The sequence below is a fragment of the Apis laboriosa genome, unplaced genomic scaffold (genome assembly GCF_014066325.1).
Source record: "Apis laboriosa isolate Shangri-la unplaced genomic scaffold, ASM1406632v1 scaffold16_cov148, whole genome shotgun sequence".
NCBI classification, from domain to species: domain Eukaryota; kingdom Metazoa; phylum Arthropoda; class Insecta; order Hymenoptera; family Apidae; genus Apis; species Apis laboriosa.
The window spans coordinates 1,517,004-1,536,829 of NW_025222129.1; the positions used below are offsets into that span (position 1 = coordinate 1,517,004).

Genomic DNA, 19,826 nt, shown 5'->3' on the forward strand with positions numbered 1-19,826 from the left:
TTTCATCATCGATCGATGCCAACCCGCTTCCCTCGAGGATCTTTTTATAACAGTTATCTATCGATCTACGATCAGATACGTATATAGATTTAAGATTGTTTGTTGTAAATATTCAGTCGTCTCGAATCTGTTCTCATGGATATTCTCAATTATCGGAACAATGGTAAATTCGTATCGAAAAAATGGGAAGGAAAATCGTTCGTATTATATCGGCTAGGTTTTATTATTATTCTAAATGATACGAATCTACGATATAAGATATATTCATCGAACAGTGGAGAATGTCTTTCCCTTCGCTTTGGAACAGTTTAACATTTGAGATATATTAATCGAACACGCTTGAAAACAGAGTTAGAAACAAACTAACCGAAAGAAGCGAAATAATTTCTTAAACTTTACTCAAGATAACCTCACCGTTACGTTGGTTATTCCACGCTTCGAGATATTAACTTTTAAAAATTTTGCTCGTACCTCTTAAGGAATATTCCTGCCGAATCCCTGTCAAAAATAGATTTGCTTCTCGTCTTGAAGACAAGTCCTACAGGGGTATCTCAATCCTGGAATCCTTGGATTAGAAAATCGTGATCAGCCAGTTCATTATCGAGAGAAAAATGGTGGAAGGAACCACTGTTCCGTTAAGGACACGAGCATGCGCGTTTGCATGCGCGTTTGCATGCGCGCAAACGTATATACATATATATATATATATATATATATATATATATATATCGCTATAGGACACAAGGCGTAGCAAGCGTTAGTCTCTGGCACACTACATATCTCTCTTGTAACGCTCTCTTGTAAGAAGAAGGCCGTAAGTCCGGTCACATAACGGTCCAGTTATGGTATGGCGAGGAAGCGATCTCTCGCCTCGACACACGATTCCCTCGTTACACGAACCAGCCCTCCTCCGTCCCTAGTATTTTCTTCCCTCTTCCCTTTTTCTTCTTCTCGCGCGCATCGCTTCACCTTCCCTCCATCCTTCTTCGAATACACGCTTCTTCCTCTAGCGCGTGTTACTGCGCGTGCGTTCACGCCTCCGCACCTTTTTTTCCCCCTTCCTCTCCCTCTTCCTTCCTCCCTCCTGAGAGTCGCGTATAACGTCGCATCGTCGATCGAGCCTCTTCCTTCGTGCTCGAAACGTTATTCCGCTTCTTTCACGGAGTGATTTCTTACGTAATTTCGTTTTACGCGTCGTCGAGCACCTTTAACGATTAGTCAGCGTCACGGTGTTTTTTCCGTTTTCGAGGGGAAGTTAATTCCGTACTCGAGGCGCATGGGTAAACGGAATTCGACACAGAAGGGGATTATTATTCGTCGAGATGTCGTGCTTATTTTTCGATATCTCTGTTCACGTGTAATTTATTCAATGTTTATTTGTATTGGGAAGGAAGGAAAATCGGATTGCACGGGAATTTGGTGATTCGACGATCGTTTCGAAGTTTCTGTCGATTGGAAATCAAACTCGATTATTTGTCGTAAGATCGGTGTAAAAAAGAATCGATTACACAAGTGACGAATTATTTTCTTTGATAGATGATTGCCAAAATTTCTATCGATTGGAAATCGAACTCGATTCGATACTTTATCGTAAGATTGGTATAAAAAGAATCGATTGCACAGAATAAACGAACCATTTTTTCTTGATAGATCGTCAAAGTTTCTATCGACTGAAAATATCGAACTTAATTCGATATTCGAACCACCATAATGAGGATTCGCTGGTGCTCGTTTTCTATCTAACGATGTAAAAAAATCGATTACACGAACGAACGAATCATTTCCCTTGATAAACGATCATCAAAGTGTTATTTAGCCGAAGGTACAACGATTCGACCGTTATTAACCTCGATAACGCGCAATTATCGCGAATGACGAGTGTTCAGAAATTGTGCAACTCAAGTGAGAATCTAATAACTCGGATAAACTGTAAGCCTGTTAACAGGGTCAGAAAAGTTAGAGGATACATATTTTCATTCTCGTCGCTGAGAACGATAAATCGTCCGACATAAATTGACAAAAAAATGAAAGATTATCGTGTTTTATTAATTTTCGTCACTTACCAATTGCGTGGGCATGGTGTTGCAAGATCTGAGGGGCAGGTTGTAAGTTATAGGAGTGGGTTGGCTTCTGTACTCTTGCAGGCAAGAGCTGTTCTTCGACAACCCCCTAGGATACACCAGACCATGGAAATCCGTTTTTCCCTCGGTCGAGATGTGCACGATTATCGACTCACTCGCACACTCGATCTGCACAGTGCTCGCTATCCCAACGGTCGCTGTAAAGAGAATATAACACAGAGTTAAGCATTCGCCCAAAAGAAACAAGTTTTTAATTGGTTAAAAATTTTGAACAAAATTACTTCCACTAGCATTATTATATACAATTACCTAGCAACTTCGATTATTAAATTTTATCCCAGATATCACATTTTTTTCCCACTCTTTCTAATTTCAAATTCGACAATTTGGATAATTCTACTTTTTTTTTACAAGTCTCGGCGCGAAAGGAAGACTCATAAAAGACCGCCTTTAAAATTTTACGAACAAGATCGTAACAATTGATTTTCAATTTATAACGTTCTCCTTGTTATCCGTTCTCCCACGATACTCTCCTCCATTCAGCTTATCTATTAGTAGTACAGTGGTTTAACTGTAAATCGAATCGAGAGGAGCGTCGATTCGACGAGTAAGCGAATGATGTAACGGTGTCCGATCAATTACAAACGGTTCGCACTTTTATCCTCGGGTCGAGGCGTCGCGATACTTTGTTAATACCATCGAACACTATAATTTTCGGCCATTGATAATTCGGTCTACTTTTGCTCGAGCCGTTGCACGCAGCAGGATATTTGTTTCCGAAAAACGGAAAGAACTTCCTTTTCATAAGTAATGAAAAAATTTTTATACGGATAATTGATTGAACATTTGGCCCACAGTACAGTATGATTTTTTTTTCATATTTTTTTTAATTATTAACATAGTTATATGGCTTTAAAGTGGTCAATCTTCAAATTGGAAAATAAAGTTATTATTTACAATCTTGTTATTTTTTTTTAATCCCATTAATTTTTGATCGAATTAACTGTACTAAGTATGTGTTTGTATCGTGCCAAATTTCATTTTGATATCATTGATATTTTTTTAATTTTAATTTTAAAAAGGAGTTTAACGGTGTTCAGTGCTCTTTCTTGTGTCATTATTAAAGTAAAGCCTTAATTTTAAAATAAAAAAAAAATTAGCTGCTACTGAGGTAATTACAATAATTTTTATTATTATCGATACTAATTATGTGTTATCAATCTCGAGATGATCGATCGAAATTTTTATATAAAATTATTCTGCGTTTAATATATTAATTTTTTTCAAACGATAAACTTTCAATTACTTTTTTCATTTATTTTTTTATCACTTTTTAAATTACATTGAATATCAAAGTGAAAAAAGTTTTAGTTTCTTAAAGTACATAAAATGAAGTGGTTCGCGTTCAATCGGTTAGGAAGTTTTCATATATGACAATGACAATGAGAAATTTTAAAAAGATCTATACACATGGATAGAGGTAATGACAATGCATATTCGAAGATATAAAAATCTTTTAATAAAAATCTCTTCCTTCGTTTATGAATTTTCCACTCGTATTCGGATTGAAAATAATATAATTTACATATATTTTTAACATCAGAACCTTATCCATTATTCTATCACATAAATAAGTGGATGTGTAACTAATTTCAAATAATTTGGCTGTTTGGAAAGTAATTTCGTTTTCTCACACGAGTGTCGCTTTAGTCGAATGTTTTATGCAGCCAACTTCATTCTAAACCGTGTTGTATCGTATATTTTGAGAGTTTTGGTATTTCGTGGTTTATTTATAAGAAAAATTTGTTCGATTTGGCTGTGCGGTTGTGTTTTTTGTGCGCGATAACAAAGATACAAGACCAGAAGAAGCATATTTTACTTTTTTATTATAAAAAAAGTAAAAATGCTGTCCAGGCAAGAAAAAAAGTTATGTGAATGATGCAGAAAGTGTATTAACAGAGGTAGTGTCTAAACTGGTTTTCAAAATTTCCTTCCAACAATTTCGACATTAAAGATGACACTAGTTGAATGAAGATAAAGTAAAGGCACCGATCGAAGCAAACAAATAATGATTCGAGAAATTGCTACTAAATCGAACAATCCAATACAAATATCAATTGTGAAAAATTCATTTTCGTGTTTTCTACTGTTTGTTGAATTAGCGTTAGATTAATTTTTATTATCGGATAATTTGCACAACGATATTTTATATTTTAGATCATATGAATATAAATCGTTACCGTTACTCGATAAAAACTAGACTAAATTCTCTCGAAGGTTTCCTCTTTCTCGCAAGAATTCTTTATTTCTTTCACGCATTACTCGTTAAACAAATCCATTGCGAATCGATTAGATAATTCTTTACGATCGTTCGATACAGATTGCATAGGAACGAGGAAATGGAATTCGCCGTTTCTCTCTCTTTTTTTTTCTTTGCAAGAAAATCGAATGTGAACGAATAAACACTCTTCTCTCTCTCTCTCTCTCTCTCTCTCTCTCATTTAATCGACGAAACGACGACGATGCCAAGTTTTACGATTATCCCGTTGAAAAAGAAAAAAGAAAATAAAGAATTAAATGAGAAAAACTTCATCTTGAATTCATAATTTCACAAACCACTCGTCGAGGCTATTTAATTACGAAACAGACGAGCGAGAGAAACGTTAAAAATAATCCACGAATGTTCAACGTTCGTTTAAAAGGAATTAGCGGTTCGGTGCCGATAAAAAAGTGACAACGATCATTTTCAATTTACCATTATCCCTATCTGCCTATGGAGCAGACAACGATGAGAGAGTCGTGAACTTGACTCTCTCGCCCCATCTTTTTCTCTCCACCTCGAGAACCGATAAAAATTCGCCGTTGTGTAATAATTTCTAACATCGCTCTTCCCTCGAGTGGAGCGACAAGGAGCGAATAAAGGAGGAATAAAGAGGATAGAAAAAGGAGGATAGATCTTTTTTTCAATCGAATAATCGCTTTTCTTTTTCCTTCGTTTGCACAGATCATCGCGCTATGCGATTGTCGATCCAAACTTAAAACGTAGCCTGTTAGAATAAAAAAAAAACCTATACAAAGGTTACGTAAACAACGAAGATTCAGCGTTCTGTTCTTTATTTCTTTTTTTTACCGTGGTAAATAACCGAGTAAGTAAGTCAAGGAAGAATTGCGCTCGAAAGATCTTTCCGTGACACTTTTTTCCCTCTTTACGTAAGCGATGTGTAACAACGATGATAATCGATGGAACCGTCGAAACCACCACGGTGCGTTGACTAATTAACGGATTAACGAGAGGAGCGTGATTAGCTCTTAGTCGGAGGGGCCATTTAAGGTTGACAACCATCCTTTCCCACCCGTCCTCCTCCTCCTCTCTTCTCTCCGGGACGCGATATACGAACGTTTCCCGCCGGCGAGCGGGAGCCAATTAACCGCACGCGAAAATGCAACAACGTCGTTGTTGCAAACGTTTCTCGGGTCGAGTCGAGTCGAGTCGAGTCGAGTCGAGTCGATATCCTCGTGGCAAGGAGTCGAACAGGAATCGAGGAACAGGAAAAAGAAAGAAAAGAAAAAAAAAAAAATAAAAGAGACGAGGAGGTCGTCGACCAAGCGAGAACCATTCCGTTTCACGCTTCCAAACGCGATTCCTTTCGCGGTTTTTCGAACGTTTCTTTTCCCCTATACCCCGCATGGCGGATCTGGGATAAAGCTGGGACTGGGAAAAACGGAGGATTCTGCACGCTCGGTATACATCGATTCTTCTTCCAGGAACCGAGATTCCTGGTGAAGGGATTCTTATTAAAGCCGCTTGCGCTCACGATTCGAGCCGATCCTCCTCCTCCTCCTCCTCCTTTTCTTCCCCTCCTCCGAGAAACCTTTACCCGGTTAAGTTTTTTTTTTTCTTTTTTTTTTTCGATCTCGACGTTCTTTCGAGGCGAAGAAAAGTGCGTAGAGCTGATCGCAAAAAACTATGAAAATCATCATAGTTATTGCGTGTAGGGTGTTCAACTTTTGTTTTCGAGGAGTTTACGTTTAATATCTAAAAGGTTGGGAAATTTAGAGGTTTATTCGTCAGGTTAATGGATAGAGTAGATTATTTTATACAATAGAATAAATTAATGTGTTTCGTGGAATATATTTAAAGAACGTGCGAGTGAAAATAGATATTAAAATTGGTTGACGAGCATAATTGGTTGGGATAGAATAGACACGCTAAAAGAGCAGTTACGTATCTTCAATTTTATTTATCCTTTGTTTTCCAGTATCTGAAATTTAAAAAATGAAAAAAAAAAAAAGAAAAACAATTTCCCGTTTCACATAGACCACGATTGTTTTATCCTTTGGATTAATAAATTTGAAACTAATTATCGTGTTTATTATTAACTTTTTTATCAATTCATTAACAATTATAATTTCGGTGAGAATTTTTTTCTTAACCTCCGTTTCTTTTACACGCATAAGAAAGAAAAGGTATTTCAACCCAACGAAACTTATTATAACCTATGTCATAACGATTCGAAAAATAAAATGGACAAAAAAAAAAACAAATCGAATACTTTACTCTCTAACCGATGCAACAACACTCGCTCACTTGAACATTCAAATTCAACATTTCAAGGAACGTTACAATGATACGCAACACACCTTTCTTCCGTCTTCTTCCTTACCTTCTTTACGAACCACAGATTATCGGCCATAAATGGAAAAGTTCCGTGGAAATTCTCGAAGGGAATCGCGAACGACGTAATTACGAGGCGAAAAAAAGGGAGGGGGAGAGAGTGAGAATCCTCTTCCCTGAGAGAAAGACAGAGAGAGGTCATCCGTGTGTTAAATAGAAGACACGTGCGACGATGTGTGAATCGCAACGCCGGAAGTGGAAGGTACTTGACCTTAGGGTAGAGGAGACTTTCCTGCGCTGTATCTCCATCCATCCATCCTGGGGAGGAGGAAGAGGTAAATCCGCGGACGAGAAGCATAGAAAAAACCGTTCGTCCACGTGTTCTTCGATTCCCCTTTCTCTCTCTCTCTCTCTCTCTCTCTCTCTCTCTCTCTCTCTCTCTCGTCTTCTCGAGGATGGTCGTTTCCTCGTCTGAGTCATCGGAGAGGTCCCGGGGGGTGAAACAAAGGCGTGTACCCAGCCGCAATTTGCAAACGACACGCGAGCCACGCGGTTTCCGGTACCGGACTGTGCTCTTTTCTTCTCTCCATCGAACATACAACTCTCCTTGTCTCATGAGAAAAATACTTGAAATTTTGCTCGTTGAGCTTTGAAAATGTATTTTTGTGTTTGTGTAATTGTGTGAAAATAGAGGTACGAAATGTTTTTAATTTGATTTGAAGTTGTTGCAATATTGGGTAAATCTAGTTGAATAGTGTAACGTGCATTATGTAAATGTCGATTAGAAAAATTTTGTGAAAATATATATATATATATATATATATATATATTTTATATTTTTTTTTATGGAAAGAGAAATAATGTTTTTAATTTGATTCAAAGTTGGGTAAATTGAGTTGAATACTGTAACGCACTATGTTATAAATGTCGATTAACAAATGTAAATTATATATAGAAAAACGCTTGAAATTTTGTTCTTTAAAAAAATATAATCATGAAAAGAGAAATACAAAAAATTTTTAATAATTTAAAGTTGCATAAATTATAATATAAATTCGTGTTATATGATAATGAATAATATAAATTCGTGAAATATATAACATGCATTGAATATCGATTGTTAAATTTAAAATTTTGTTCTCTAAACTTTGAAAATATACATGTTTTTTTTTTTTTGTGAAAAGAGAAATCCAAAAACAATTTTAATAATTTAAAATTGAAACGATTCGAATCGTACGTTACGTTACGGATAGAGTAAATGCGTTTGCACAATTGTGCAAGTTGAAAATTGCGATTCCACGTCGTGGAATACCTATTATTCGTGTGGAAGTGCGTTTGACCGATCAAAAGAGTCCAAAAGTTGTCGCGGCGGGACGCACAGTTATGCAACAGCTCTGCGGCTTTCCGTGCCTGAGATTTTAATGCACCGCGATGAACACGAGCGGCATAACGTATCGGGCTACGTAACAACAGATTGTCGGTCGCACACGCACAACTTCCTGTCACTGCTGATCAATTCGTTCCCTCCTTCGTTGAAAAGAACTCCCCTCGACATTACTCGTTTCACGAACCGTTTGCAAAGAAATCTGAAAACCGATTGAATAATGCCTACAACGATATATCATCGAGTTTTAATCCTAGCCCAATATTAATAAAATCGATCTTCTCGAAAACGAAGATGAAGCAATTTCCTCTTGATCGAAAATTGAAGATGAAATGAGATTGTCAAACTCGAGAAACTATATTATAATAGATCAAACGAAGGATCAGATGAAAAAGTAAGCGTGCTAAATTTTTTATAAATTTTTTATAAATATAAAATATAATGCGTTCGTAGATAAATTGATATTTATTATATTTATTCAGTGAGAAATCTCATATTTATCTAGAGGAAAAGTATATATTTAGAGAAAAAAATTTGTATTTATCAAAAGGAATAAATGATTAATCATAACTTTAATATTCGATATAATGTTAAAATAACATTCTTCTCTTTCGTAATAAATTTTATCTTATAAATTTATTTCCTTTTCATTTCGTATCACCTTATGCATAGATGATGATTTTCTCTCAATTTTTTAATAATCAACAATCTCGGTAAAAGAAACGGGTTCCTTCGATACAATGTTAAAATAATATTCCTCTCTTTCGTATATGTTTCGTAACATAAATTTTATCCCACAAATTTTCCGCTTATTTCTTTTTTATTTCGTATCACGATATGTACAGACGATAATTTTCTCGTGGTTCAATTTTGGATTAAAACGATCTCAGCGAGGGAAACGAGCCGAAATTCATCAAGGCGAGAATCTGCATAATCGGCGAACCGTCCTGTTGCGGTTTGCCAGCATTGCGAAACTACACCTTTTTGAACGTCCGCCAAGAATTAGAGGAGAGGATGCGCCCGGTGGGCGAGCAATTTGCATTGTTGCGCGCCGCTGCTCATCGCTGCTCAACTTTTTCCGAAAATTTCCAAATGTATAATCTTTGAACAATCTTATCCCACTTTGGATACTTCTCGTTAAATTAACTACTTACGTTAAATCATTCTCTCTCTTCACTCCTTTTTCTCTTTTTATCCAATAGAATGAAACGGATGGAACACATTAAAAACTCCTAGAATTTTTTCAATTCTCAAATCAATTAAGATGATGCGATATTTTTTTCCATCTCTCCCTAAGAAGAAACGTAATTTCTCGAAGATGCAGATGTAAATAGATAGATGTGAGAGATATAATTTCCATTTGATATTTTCAATGTCACTTCCTGTACCGCAATGGATGCAAGAAAAAGATGAAGATATAATTTCCAGCCTCCCCTAAGCCTTCCCCCCCCTCCTCGACATTTTCAACGCTGTTGCTCCAACGTCGCAAAAAGCGTCGTAAAAAGCGTCATAAAAAGCGGCAGAAATAACAAGAGGTGGGGGGACACAATTTCTGGACACGTGGCTCACCACTTGAACAGCTACCGTTAAACCCACCTCGAGTCTAAAAATTATTTCTATTCGCTTCCTTCTTTCCTCGTTATAACTGTCATATTGCACGCGACTCGCGTCCGCATCCTCCGCGACGTGATCCCGCTAACGAGCGGAAATAAAAGCGGGTACGAAACAACGTTATTTTCGACCGATTAAAAGAAACTTGTCGAAACGGATCGATGAATTATATCGAGATACCCGAGAAGATCCATTTTGGTCTCTTTCTCTCATAACCCTGCCCGGTTGAAAAAGGAGGGAAGAAGAAATGGATCGGCCTTCGCTTGCCGTTTCGTGGCAATAATTTCTCGATTCTTTCGGCTTCATCGTTTATTGCGAAAAGCCAAGAAATATATTTTTCCGAACAAAGCAAACGAGTATGCGTGTCGTTCCGGCTGGAGACGTTAAACAATGGTTTGATCATACGCGCTGGCGGGAATGGGAATTGCGAGTACGCGAGTAGTAAAAGTGACAAGGGTGGTGGATTTTTTATTTATGGAGAATGTTTTTTTTTTTTTGTGAAATTCGCTTGTCGAAATGCAGCATTTCGACGATCTTAAAATCTCTCCCCTACTAGATAAAGGAATTGTTTGGATCGAAAATGTTTCGCGTATTTAATTTTCTCTGGCGTATAAAGGCGAGGAGAAGAATCTACGCTGTGGTAAAGATGCGATGAATCTATGTGCGGACACGAAGATATCTAAATTTTATGTTCTATACATTCTTTATGAAAAAAGAAAAAAAATAGAGAAAGTCAAGATTTAATTTTTATTAACAATAGAAGATCGTTTCGTTTCTTCCATATTATATTATTATCTATGTTAGTGTTCATAAATCGCCGCAGATTATTATTTCGATCATTGTTCACGGGATTTTTTACGTTTTTCGTAACGAATAACAATTTAGAAGAAAAGATGAAGAAAAATCAGTTTTCACATATTTACCATAAAGTAAATAGCATAAATACCATAAAGTAAAATTAAACAAGTTACATTAAAACCAACGACCTAACGATAAAAATTTTTGGAGGAATGTAGCTGGATTAAATTTTAATTTTCAAATTCCTGAAGATTTTTTACGAAAGATTCCTCGAAATTATCTGAAACAAAACAAAATTTCCAAAGCTTTCATTATCACATACATTGCTACACGAAATGGCACGTGTAAACATCTTCCTATAAAATATGTAAAGTTCGTTTATTTTTAAAATATTCGACACGTTAAATTTTCGTTTACGAAAGATTCTTCGAAATTGTCTGAAACAAAACAAAAATTCCCAAGCTTTCATTATCACATATATCGGCACGTGTTAATAAAATCTTCCCATAGAATACAAATTTATAAAAGTAATTTAAATTTTCGTTTACGGAAATTCGAATATGAATATTCTCCGGAACAAAACAAAAATAATGAAAGCGTTCCTTCATTATCACAATCAGCGTGTCGCGGATGGTAGTTACGCGTTACCCGAAACGTTACACGTCTCAAGATCCGTCTCTTCCGGCTGTTAGATCTCCCCGTTTTCCGTTACAAGTTCGCAGCTTCTCCTTTTCCCAACGCTTCTCTCCAAGGATAATCGTCGCAATTATTCGTAACTTGGTCGCGTAATATCTGTCCGTGGAGCGGGATAGAACAGGTGGAAAGGCAACATCGCGGAATAATCAAGCGCAGTTAATAAATCTCTCGGTCGCTTTCCGCATAATTAACCTTGCGAACGCTATTCGAACGTCGTCGTCTTCGTCCTCTTCTCATTCCGACGTTACCTTACGTCCAGATCTTCCCCCTTAACGTGTCTCAACATTACAACGTTTACGTTTGTTTTTCGCTTCCTTACGAGTAATGTGTACACCAACCAATGTGTAATGTAAAACGTTCTTCGATTCATGAATATATTCATAACGAACCAAGAAAAGAACACGGATTTTTTTTTCAATTTTTTTTTTTTTTTTTTTCGAATTCTTCTTCGATCTTCTCCTCCTCCCCTCTTCCTTCCTCCGTCTCCCTCCTTCGCCGCCGCGTGTAATTGCAAAATGCAAAATACAAATATATCGAGAGATAACGTCAACGATCGAGACGAAACATCGAGCGCAAAATGTGTACGGATATATCTGGTCTCGAGTTTATGATTCGTTGGCTTGGCCGAGCCGGACGTGTTCCGTGTTCGAAACGAGAAGAACCAGTCTCCTCTCCAAAGCAACTCGTAAAATCTTAAAACGCATATTAGTGATACGGCGGATAAGAAAAAACTGGTCGGGGGATCTGGATCACCCGGTATCTGGATAACATTCACCAAGATTTCTTAGATAATTTTTCTTTCTTCTAGAAGGAGGAAACGATCTTTCAATCGACACTTCGTAATGAATTATTATTATTATATATTTATAACCGAGCGATATTTAAAGATAAAGATCGGCGAATGATCGATTGAATCGCGCTCGACGAGCATTATCTTCATATTCTTTCTCAGAGATTGCCCAAGGATTCTCCAAGGATTTTTCAATCGACACAGTCAAACTTGCAGAGAATTATCACCTCGAAAAATGATCATATTTAATCAAATAATATTTATTAACCATACACCGAATCGTTTGCATTCCTTGTGTTCTTTAAACAAATTGCGGAAACCTTGTCAAATAGAAGAAGTTTACGTTTCGATTAATTCTTCGTAAGTCGTGAAAATTCTTAAAAAATTTTTAATTCGTTGAATTTACATACACGTAAGTATTCGTCGATATCAGTGAACTGAGAAACTCCAACAATTCTACCATTTTTTGCTCTATGTTATATATACGCGTATATACACACAAGCTCGTATATAACATCGTGGAACGGTAATAAAACGGAAACGATTTCAGAAATTCGATAAAAATTGGACGAAACTTCTCGACCTAGGGGAATTGCCATTTCTTAGAAACCATTGTTGCCAGCTTGGGCAACGAGTAATCGTTGCTTGTCCTTGAAGAAAATTGGCAACTCGTCGAAGCCCAAAGGGTGGGGAGGATCGTGAAAAAACATCCATACGCGTTTACGAAACTTGATCCTTTTGGACAGGACGAGGAGAAGGAGGACGAGGAGGAGGAGGAGGAAATGACCATCCTTCTCGGCCATCAAGCTCAACTTACTCGAGATTATATTCATCCGTCGAGGGCCATGTAAAACATTGTTCGAGCGTAACGATCGGGTTCGTTTCACGCAAGAGCAAGTGCATGCAAGAAATGAGGCTCGTAGTCGCGCCAACGCGCGGAATAGTAACGAAGATTACCGTAAGAGGCTACACCACCACCATCACCACCACCACCACCACCACGGTCATCAAACCGACACAAACCGTTATGGATCGTCGTTATTTTTGCGAGGATCGAAACCTCGAATATTTCTCCATTCTCGGGGATGGGAATTTTAGACATTTGTCCAACAGAGACAACGTCCACGATGATGGATGAAACGTATGAATATTTATCAAAGAGTTCTGGCCAATACCGGAATATAATTAACTCGGCTTAAAGGTGAACCGTTAACATTTGCGGTGATTTTCGTTCGATAATAAGTGGTCATGGATTATTTTCGCAAGTAAACGGACGGTGTTTGTCCCACGGAATGCCGGTCAACAGGACTCGGCATCGGGTTATTCATGGAACTCTAAGTAGGTCTACGAGATTTTAATTAAGAGTTTATCCAACGATCGATCGATCTTGCGATGAAAATTCAAAAAAAAAAAGGAAAAAAAACATCGTTCGACGATCGTTAAAGGTGATTACTGTGAGATGATCGAGAAGATTGCTCGGAGAAAGGATCCGTAAATCCCCATTACCGATTCGACCCAGGTTTCTCGAATCGATCGATCTCCGTTAAAATTGTTTCCTCTGATTAAGGATAGACAAATGATTGTTGTCACAACTATATACGCAATAATAATCGAAACAACAATGAACAGCAAAAGTTTGCAACCGAAGAAGACGAAAAACGACTCGATCCAGGTTTTTCGAATCGATTGATCTCCATTAAAGGATCTATTGTTCGTATCCCCTAATTAAAGATAGGCAAAATATTGTTGCCACAACTATATGCGCAACAACAATGGACAACAGAAGTTGACAATCGAAGAAAATGAAAAACGATTCGACCCAGGTTTTTCGAATCGATCGACCTCCATTAAAGGATCTGTTGTTTCCTTTAATTAAGGCAAACGGTTATTGCCACAACTATATACGCAACAACGGTCGAAACAACAATGGACAGCAGAAGTTTGCAACCGAAGAAGATGAAAAACGATTCGACCCACTTTCCACTGTTTCGAGCAACTATCCCCTCCCCCTTCTTCTTCTTCTTCTCTTATCTTTCCACAATTTATCTTTTCCATTCACAAAGGCACCGATTGCTCGCGTGCGCTTCTTCCTCGCGAGCGATTCTTATCCTATCGATCCATCGTACGGCCCTGGCCGGGCCCATATCCTTATCTCTCCCCGCCAAGTAGAAGTTTTTTTAAAACCGCCTGCTGCTGCTCTTTCCAGGCTGGCTAGCTGGCTCACTCTTCACACGTATATATAGCCTTGCCTCGCCATGCCTCGTTGCATCCTCGATTCCAACTTCGTATCCTCTCACTTCTTCTTTTCTTTCCCTTTTCCACCTTCGTCCATAAGATTATTCTTCCCTTTGCTCGCCCCCCTTTCTTCGAACGAAAACAAGATATCCTCTTACAAAGAAGAGCATATACATATATATTTATATTCTCCAAGAGGGAAGTCGATTTTTCGTTCTTCCTTCAAAATTGAGAGACGAAGATTTCGCCTAGAGTGGAGGTCAGTAAGATGCACGAGATAATGGAGGAGGCAGGTGTATATAATGATAATAAATTGCAGGGAGAGAAGAATCTTCCTAAACTGCTTCGATCAGATTGAGCTATCCCCCCCCCCCCTAGCAATCGTCCATTTCTTCTCGTGAATTTGATATTCCATCGAATCGGCCGTGGCCGATCTCCAATCGAATCGAGTATATCCCGATCATGAACGCGTATGAGAGAGTTCCACTTCCACTGGGAACGCAAAAAAGAAGTAGAAGTAGAAAAAAAAATGTTCGTCTCTCGGTTAATGCGGTGATGCAGATTGAAGTTGGAGATAGCTTACGTGTCGGAGGATGCAGGGTCGAAAATGGCAGTAGGGAAGGAGGTAACATAATTCGCACATTACTCTTCGCCGACCTTTTGACTCCTCTTGCGGTTCTTCTGATTATACCTCGTATCGTAGGGAAGATTGGCCTTTCCTCCTCCCCTCCCCTCCCCTCCCCTCCTTGCAGAAGTAATTTTCAATAACTCAGCGACCGAGTAATGAAATAATAAATATTATCCCAGAAAGTCTCGCCTAGGAGACGCGATTTCCTTTCCTTCCTTCCTTTCTTCCTCCGCCATATCTTCTCCGACGAATCTTTCGCCCGAAACGAGACTGGAAGCATTGAACCGGTCCAAGATCTGGTTAATAAGCGGTTGAATATCTCGCCTCCTTAGAAACGAGGTATTCACTCCTAACGAGAGAATCGTCCACTTCTCCCTCCATCGAGAATTCAAGAACGATCGTTCGCGCATTCTTTCTTCGATAATTAATCACGTGATTCGCTATTTCCGACCGCTGTTATGTATGGAAGGATGAGAGAGGGCGCCAGCCACCACGCGATTCTTCGTGAGAAAACGATCCTTTTGTTCGGATAAACTAGCGGATAAATTAGCAGCAGTTTTGATCGAAGACAAGGAGGATGAACACGATTAATTAAGTACGACAGTCGAGTTCCGACTTCTCCGAAGGTCGTCGTTTCGATCGGACGATTCTCATTTTCTACTCGTTTTCCTTGCTTCTGAACAAGCGTTCTTTGCTCAGTATCAGCACCGCCGTTACGAAGCTAGACATTCCATTTTCGTTTAATTGTTAATTACGAAGCAATGGAATTCGAATAAATAAGAATTTTATCCCGTTTCAAAACTCATAAATTTAAAAAAAAAGAAATGAATTAAATAGGAATTCTCCTAAAAGGATAATCTCCTTGAATCTGAACGAGAAAAGAAAATTCTCTCTCTGCTACGTAGTAGCGAATACAGGATTAAACTGTGCACCGAGAGAAATTAGCGAACTTGAAAAATATTGGCGATAGATGGGGGAAAAAGAAGGATGAACACCCGCTGTGGCCAACCTGATCAACTCCGCGATCTCGTTGTAACGCATACCACTTGGATTCGCGCGTCCGTACACGCGCGATCGATCAACGATACATCTCCGCGGCCCGGCCTCGCAACAACAACCATTCCAAACAGAAATTTATCCCGATTATTATTATTATTATTATTATTTCTTCCGTTTTATCGCGGTTGCGCTCGTCACGCTCGCTCGTTTCCCTCGCTGGCTGGCACTTTAATTAACTCGTGGACGTTGGGTTCCACGATCCGCGAGTGGCGAACAAGGATCGAGGAAACGGATGAAAAAGGAAAGAGAAAGGAGAAAAAAAGTTAACGGCCAGCCAAGCGTGCGCGTAGTATCCCCTTCTAACGGGCTGCGTTGCACATGCGCGGCCAAATTGATTCTTACGACGAAAGAATCGGTGGTGGAAATCCTGGACAAAGGATGTGTATACCGTTACAAAGGTGTAATACGCAAAAGAAGAACGGTATTTCCCTCGATATTTCCCCGGCTGCTTGCGGTTTTTCCACTTCACATCAGTCTATTACATCAGCGGTCCATTGTCAAGGCCCTTTTCTGCCTCCTCTGTCTCCTGTCCAGTTTAAGCTGTTACATCGTTTCTTGCCCGTTGACAATGCTCGCAAAACTTTTTAAATTTTCTTCAGTTTCGGAGGAGGAGAATTATTTCGATCGAGAAGTTTCGGATGGTGTGAGAAGTTACGAGAAGGAGGATCGAAGCGATTAATTAAGTCTAAGACGTTAATGACGTTTGATTTCAACCGGTTTAACGGTTTCCACGCATCGAAATTTCCACTTATCCGTTAATGAATAGATCTTAAATGGATTCTTCCATCGATCGATGAAACAAGCGAGTAATTTTAACAACGACTTTTTTTTTTTTTCCGTTTAATGAAACGTGGCGTTATGCCAAATTAACCCTTTACTCTCTCGATTTACCTTAAACGGATTCTTCCATCGATCGATAGGACCAATAACGACTTTTTTTCGTTAATGAAACGTGGCGTTATGCCAAATTAACCCTTTACTCTCTCGATTTATCTTAAACGGATTCTTCCATCGATCGATAGGACCAATAACGACTTTTTTTCGTTAATGAAACGTGGCGTTATGCCAAATTAAACCTTTACTCTCTCGATTTACTTTAAACGGATTTTTCCATCGGTCGATAAAACGAGCGAGCGATTTCGTTAATGAAACGTGGCGTTGTTTCAAATTGATCCTTTGCTCCCTCGATTCTGATTTATCTTAAATAGACTCTTCCATCGATCGATGAAACAAGCGAGTAATTTCGTTAACAATGACTTTTTTCGTTAATGAAACCGTGACGTTGTTCCAAATTAATCCTCTCTCGATTTACGTTAAATGAGTTCTTCCATCGATCGAAAAGACAATCGATTTCGTTAACAACGACCTTTTTCATGACGTTGTTTCAAATTAACTCTTTACTCTCTCGATTTACCTCAAATGGATTCTTCTATCGATCGATAAAACAAGCGAGCGATTTTAACGACGACTTTTCTCGTCGATGAAACGTGACTTTATCCCAAATTAACCCTTCGCTCTCTCGATTTATCTCGAATGGATTTCTCCATCGATCGATGGATAAAACGAGCGAGCTATTTCGTTAATGAAACATAATGTTATTCCAAATTGATTCCCTCGAACTCTTGGCAGATTTAAGAATCGAATTTCCACGCGAAACGAGATTGTTTAATTTTAATTTAACTTGTATTCATCACCGTTCGTAATTTTCGATCGGCAACGCGGAAAGAGTTAATTATTCGTCCGTTTCCTTTCGCTTCTCGCATCCTCCACGGTTAATTTCATATATCGTTGACCCGTTGTACCACGACCCTTTCCTCGTGACGGTGCAACGATGACGACGCGTTTCTATCCTCCATAATCTTCCCATACCGCGTTCCCCCTTCCCTCCTCTACTCCCCTCCTCCCTTCCCCTTGCCATCATCGGTGGAACATTATTTGTCCAAGTTGAACAAGGAAGGGCACGGGCTGACAAGTGTAAAGCTATAATATAAGTCACGAGTAAACCCGGTGGAAAACAATGAATCACTTAAGAGGCGATCTTCCGTGCGATCAGCCGCGTGATCGATGGCCTAGGCTCGAAACGATCCACGCTGATCCACGCGATCGTTACGTTCCATTGCGCCCCTTCTACGGAAGCTTGCATCCTTCCATGCACGGACCCCCCGTTTTTTCTCTCTTCCTTTTCTTTTTTTTTTTTTTTTCTTTTTAGTTTAAGCAAAACCCATCTTTTCCATCTCGAGCCATCTTGGCTCCCTTCGGTTTTGAAATTATCGATCGTGGAGATAACGATCGAATTCTTTCGAGTAAATTTTTGAGTAAATTATTTTTATTCGTCTTTGGAGGAGGAATAAAAATTATCGATCGTGGAGATAATTCTTTCGAGTAAATTTTTGAGTAAATTATTTTTATTTGTATTCGTCTTTGAAGGAAGGAATAAAAATCGATCGTAGAAATAATAACGATCGATTTCTTTCGAGTAAATTTTTGAATAAATCATTTTTCGTCTTTGGAATAAAAATTATCAATCGTGGAGATAATTCTTTCGAGTAAATTTTTGAGTAAATCATTTTTATTCGTATTTGTCTTTAGAAGAAGTAAAAATTATCGATCGTAATCGCATGTGGAAATAATAACGATCGAATTCTTTCGAGTAAATCATTTTTATGTGTTCGTTGTTTATCCATTATTGAACAGTCTTTTTCTTCATATATCACCGATAACAAACGATTTTTCAGATAGCGTTGAATTCATTTCAACGACATACTCATAAGAGCCCTTGAAATTCATAGAACTTACGAAAGACAAAAAAAGGTACAAACTTCGAATTAAAAAATATCTCCTAAAAGATACATAATCTCATTCAAAGGAACGTAATCGATTCTAATCATAAGAGCTCTTGAAGAAATTCATAGAACTTACGAAAGACAAAAGAAGATACAAACTTGGAATTAAAAAAAGTCTCCTAAAAGGTACATAATCTCGTTCAAAGGAACAACGTAATCGATTCTAATCCAGTGTATGAGAAACAACAGTTTCTTCCCTACGGTATAGTGACTGCGATGAAAAATAAAAATTATCGGATCGATATATTATTCTATACACGTAAGAAGATACCCAAAAACAAAGAATTATACGATATTCAAACGTAACGTGTAAATAATAAATTTTTACAAATCTTTTATTTATTTCCTCGCACAAGGAAGAATTCGAGAGCTCGAGAGACGAAGAGAAAGAAACTTGTTCAACCAAAGTTTATCGGACGAGTTGCACAGGAAACGAGTTCCGATATCATCCGGTATCGGTGAGAAGAAAAAAAAAGAAAAAAAAAAAGGAAACGCGAGTAAAATCTCGTTGGAGCGAGGTAACGCGGAATAAATTCAGATGTAACGGAACTTGGAGGAGGAGGAAGAGGAGGAGGAAGGAAACGTCGTTGACCGCTTAATAATCCAGCGATCGTCATTAGACCAGGATCATTTATTAACCCTCTCCCTCCACCCCCTTTTCCTATTTATTTACCTATGTTTACCGTGGGGTAGAGATACCACGATAATTACAGATTCGCGAAACGTACAGTTATGCACGCGTTACGTATTATTATTATTATTATTATTACTATTATTATTATTATTATTATTGCAAGCGTTAATACAAGAATTTCCCGCCAACGTGGAACTGACCTTCTCGAGGATCAAAAGTAACGGTAAATATCTCTTCGTCGTTCGCGCGTAACAGAAGATCGTTTGTTTGTAAAAAGAGAGAAAAAAAAAAAAAAAAAAAAAAAAAAAAAGTGATAAATGATCGAAATATTTCGAAATTCATTTCGAAACCGAAATTCTTCGTCTGAAAAATTTGTAATCAACGAATTTTCGTAGTAACACGCGAAATGTGACGAAATGATATTGGAACGAATCACTCTGTATATGGGGAGG

The 19,826-nt window shown here is 38.1% G+C and overlaps 1 protein-coding gene across 1 annotated transcript in view; it reads right to left on the reverse strand.

Moving 5' to 3' along the window:
- The window catches only part of LOC122711197, a 70,063-nt gene that overhangs the window by 29,418 nt on the left and 20,819 nt on the right, over positions 1 to 19,826 (reverse strand). The window contains exon 4 of the mRNA XM_043929733.1: positions 2,064 to 2,278. Within this exon, the coding sequence (XP_043785668.1) occupies positions 2,064 to 2,278 (215 nt within the window). The remainder of the gene's footprint in view (positions 1 to 2,063; positions 2,279 to 19,826) is intronic.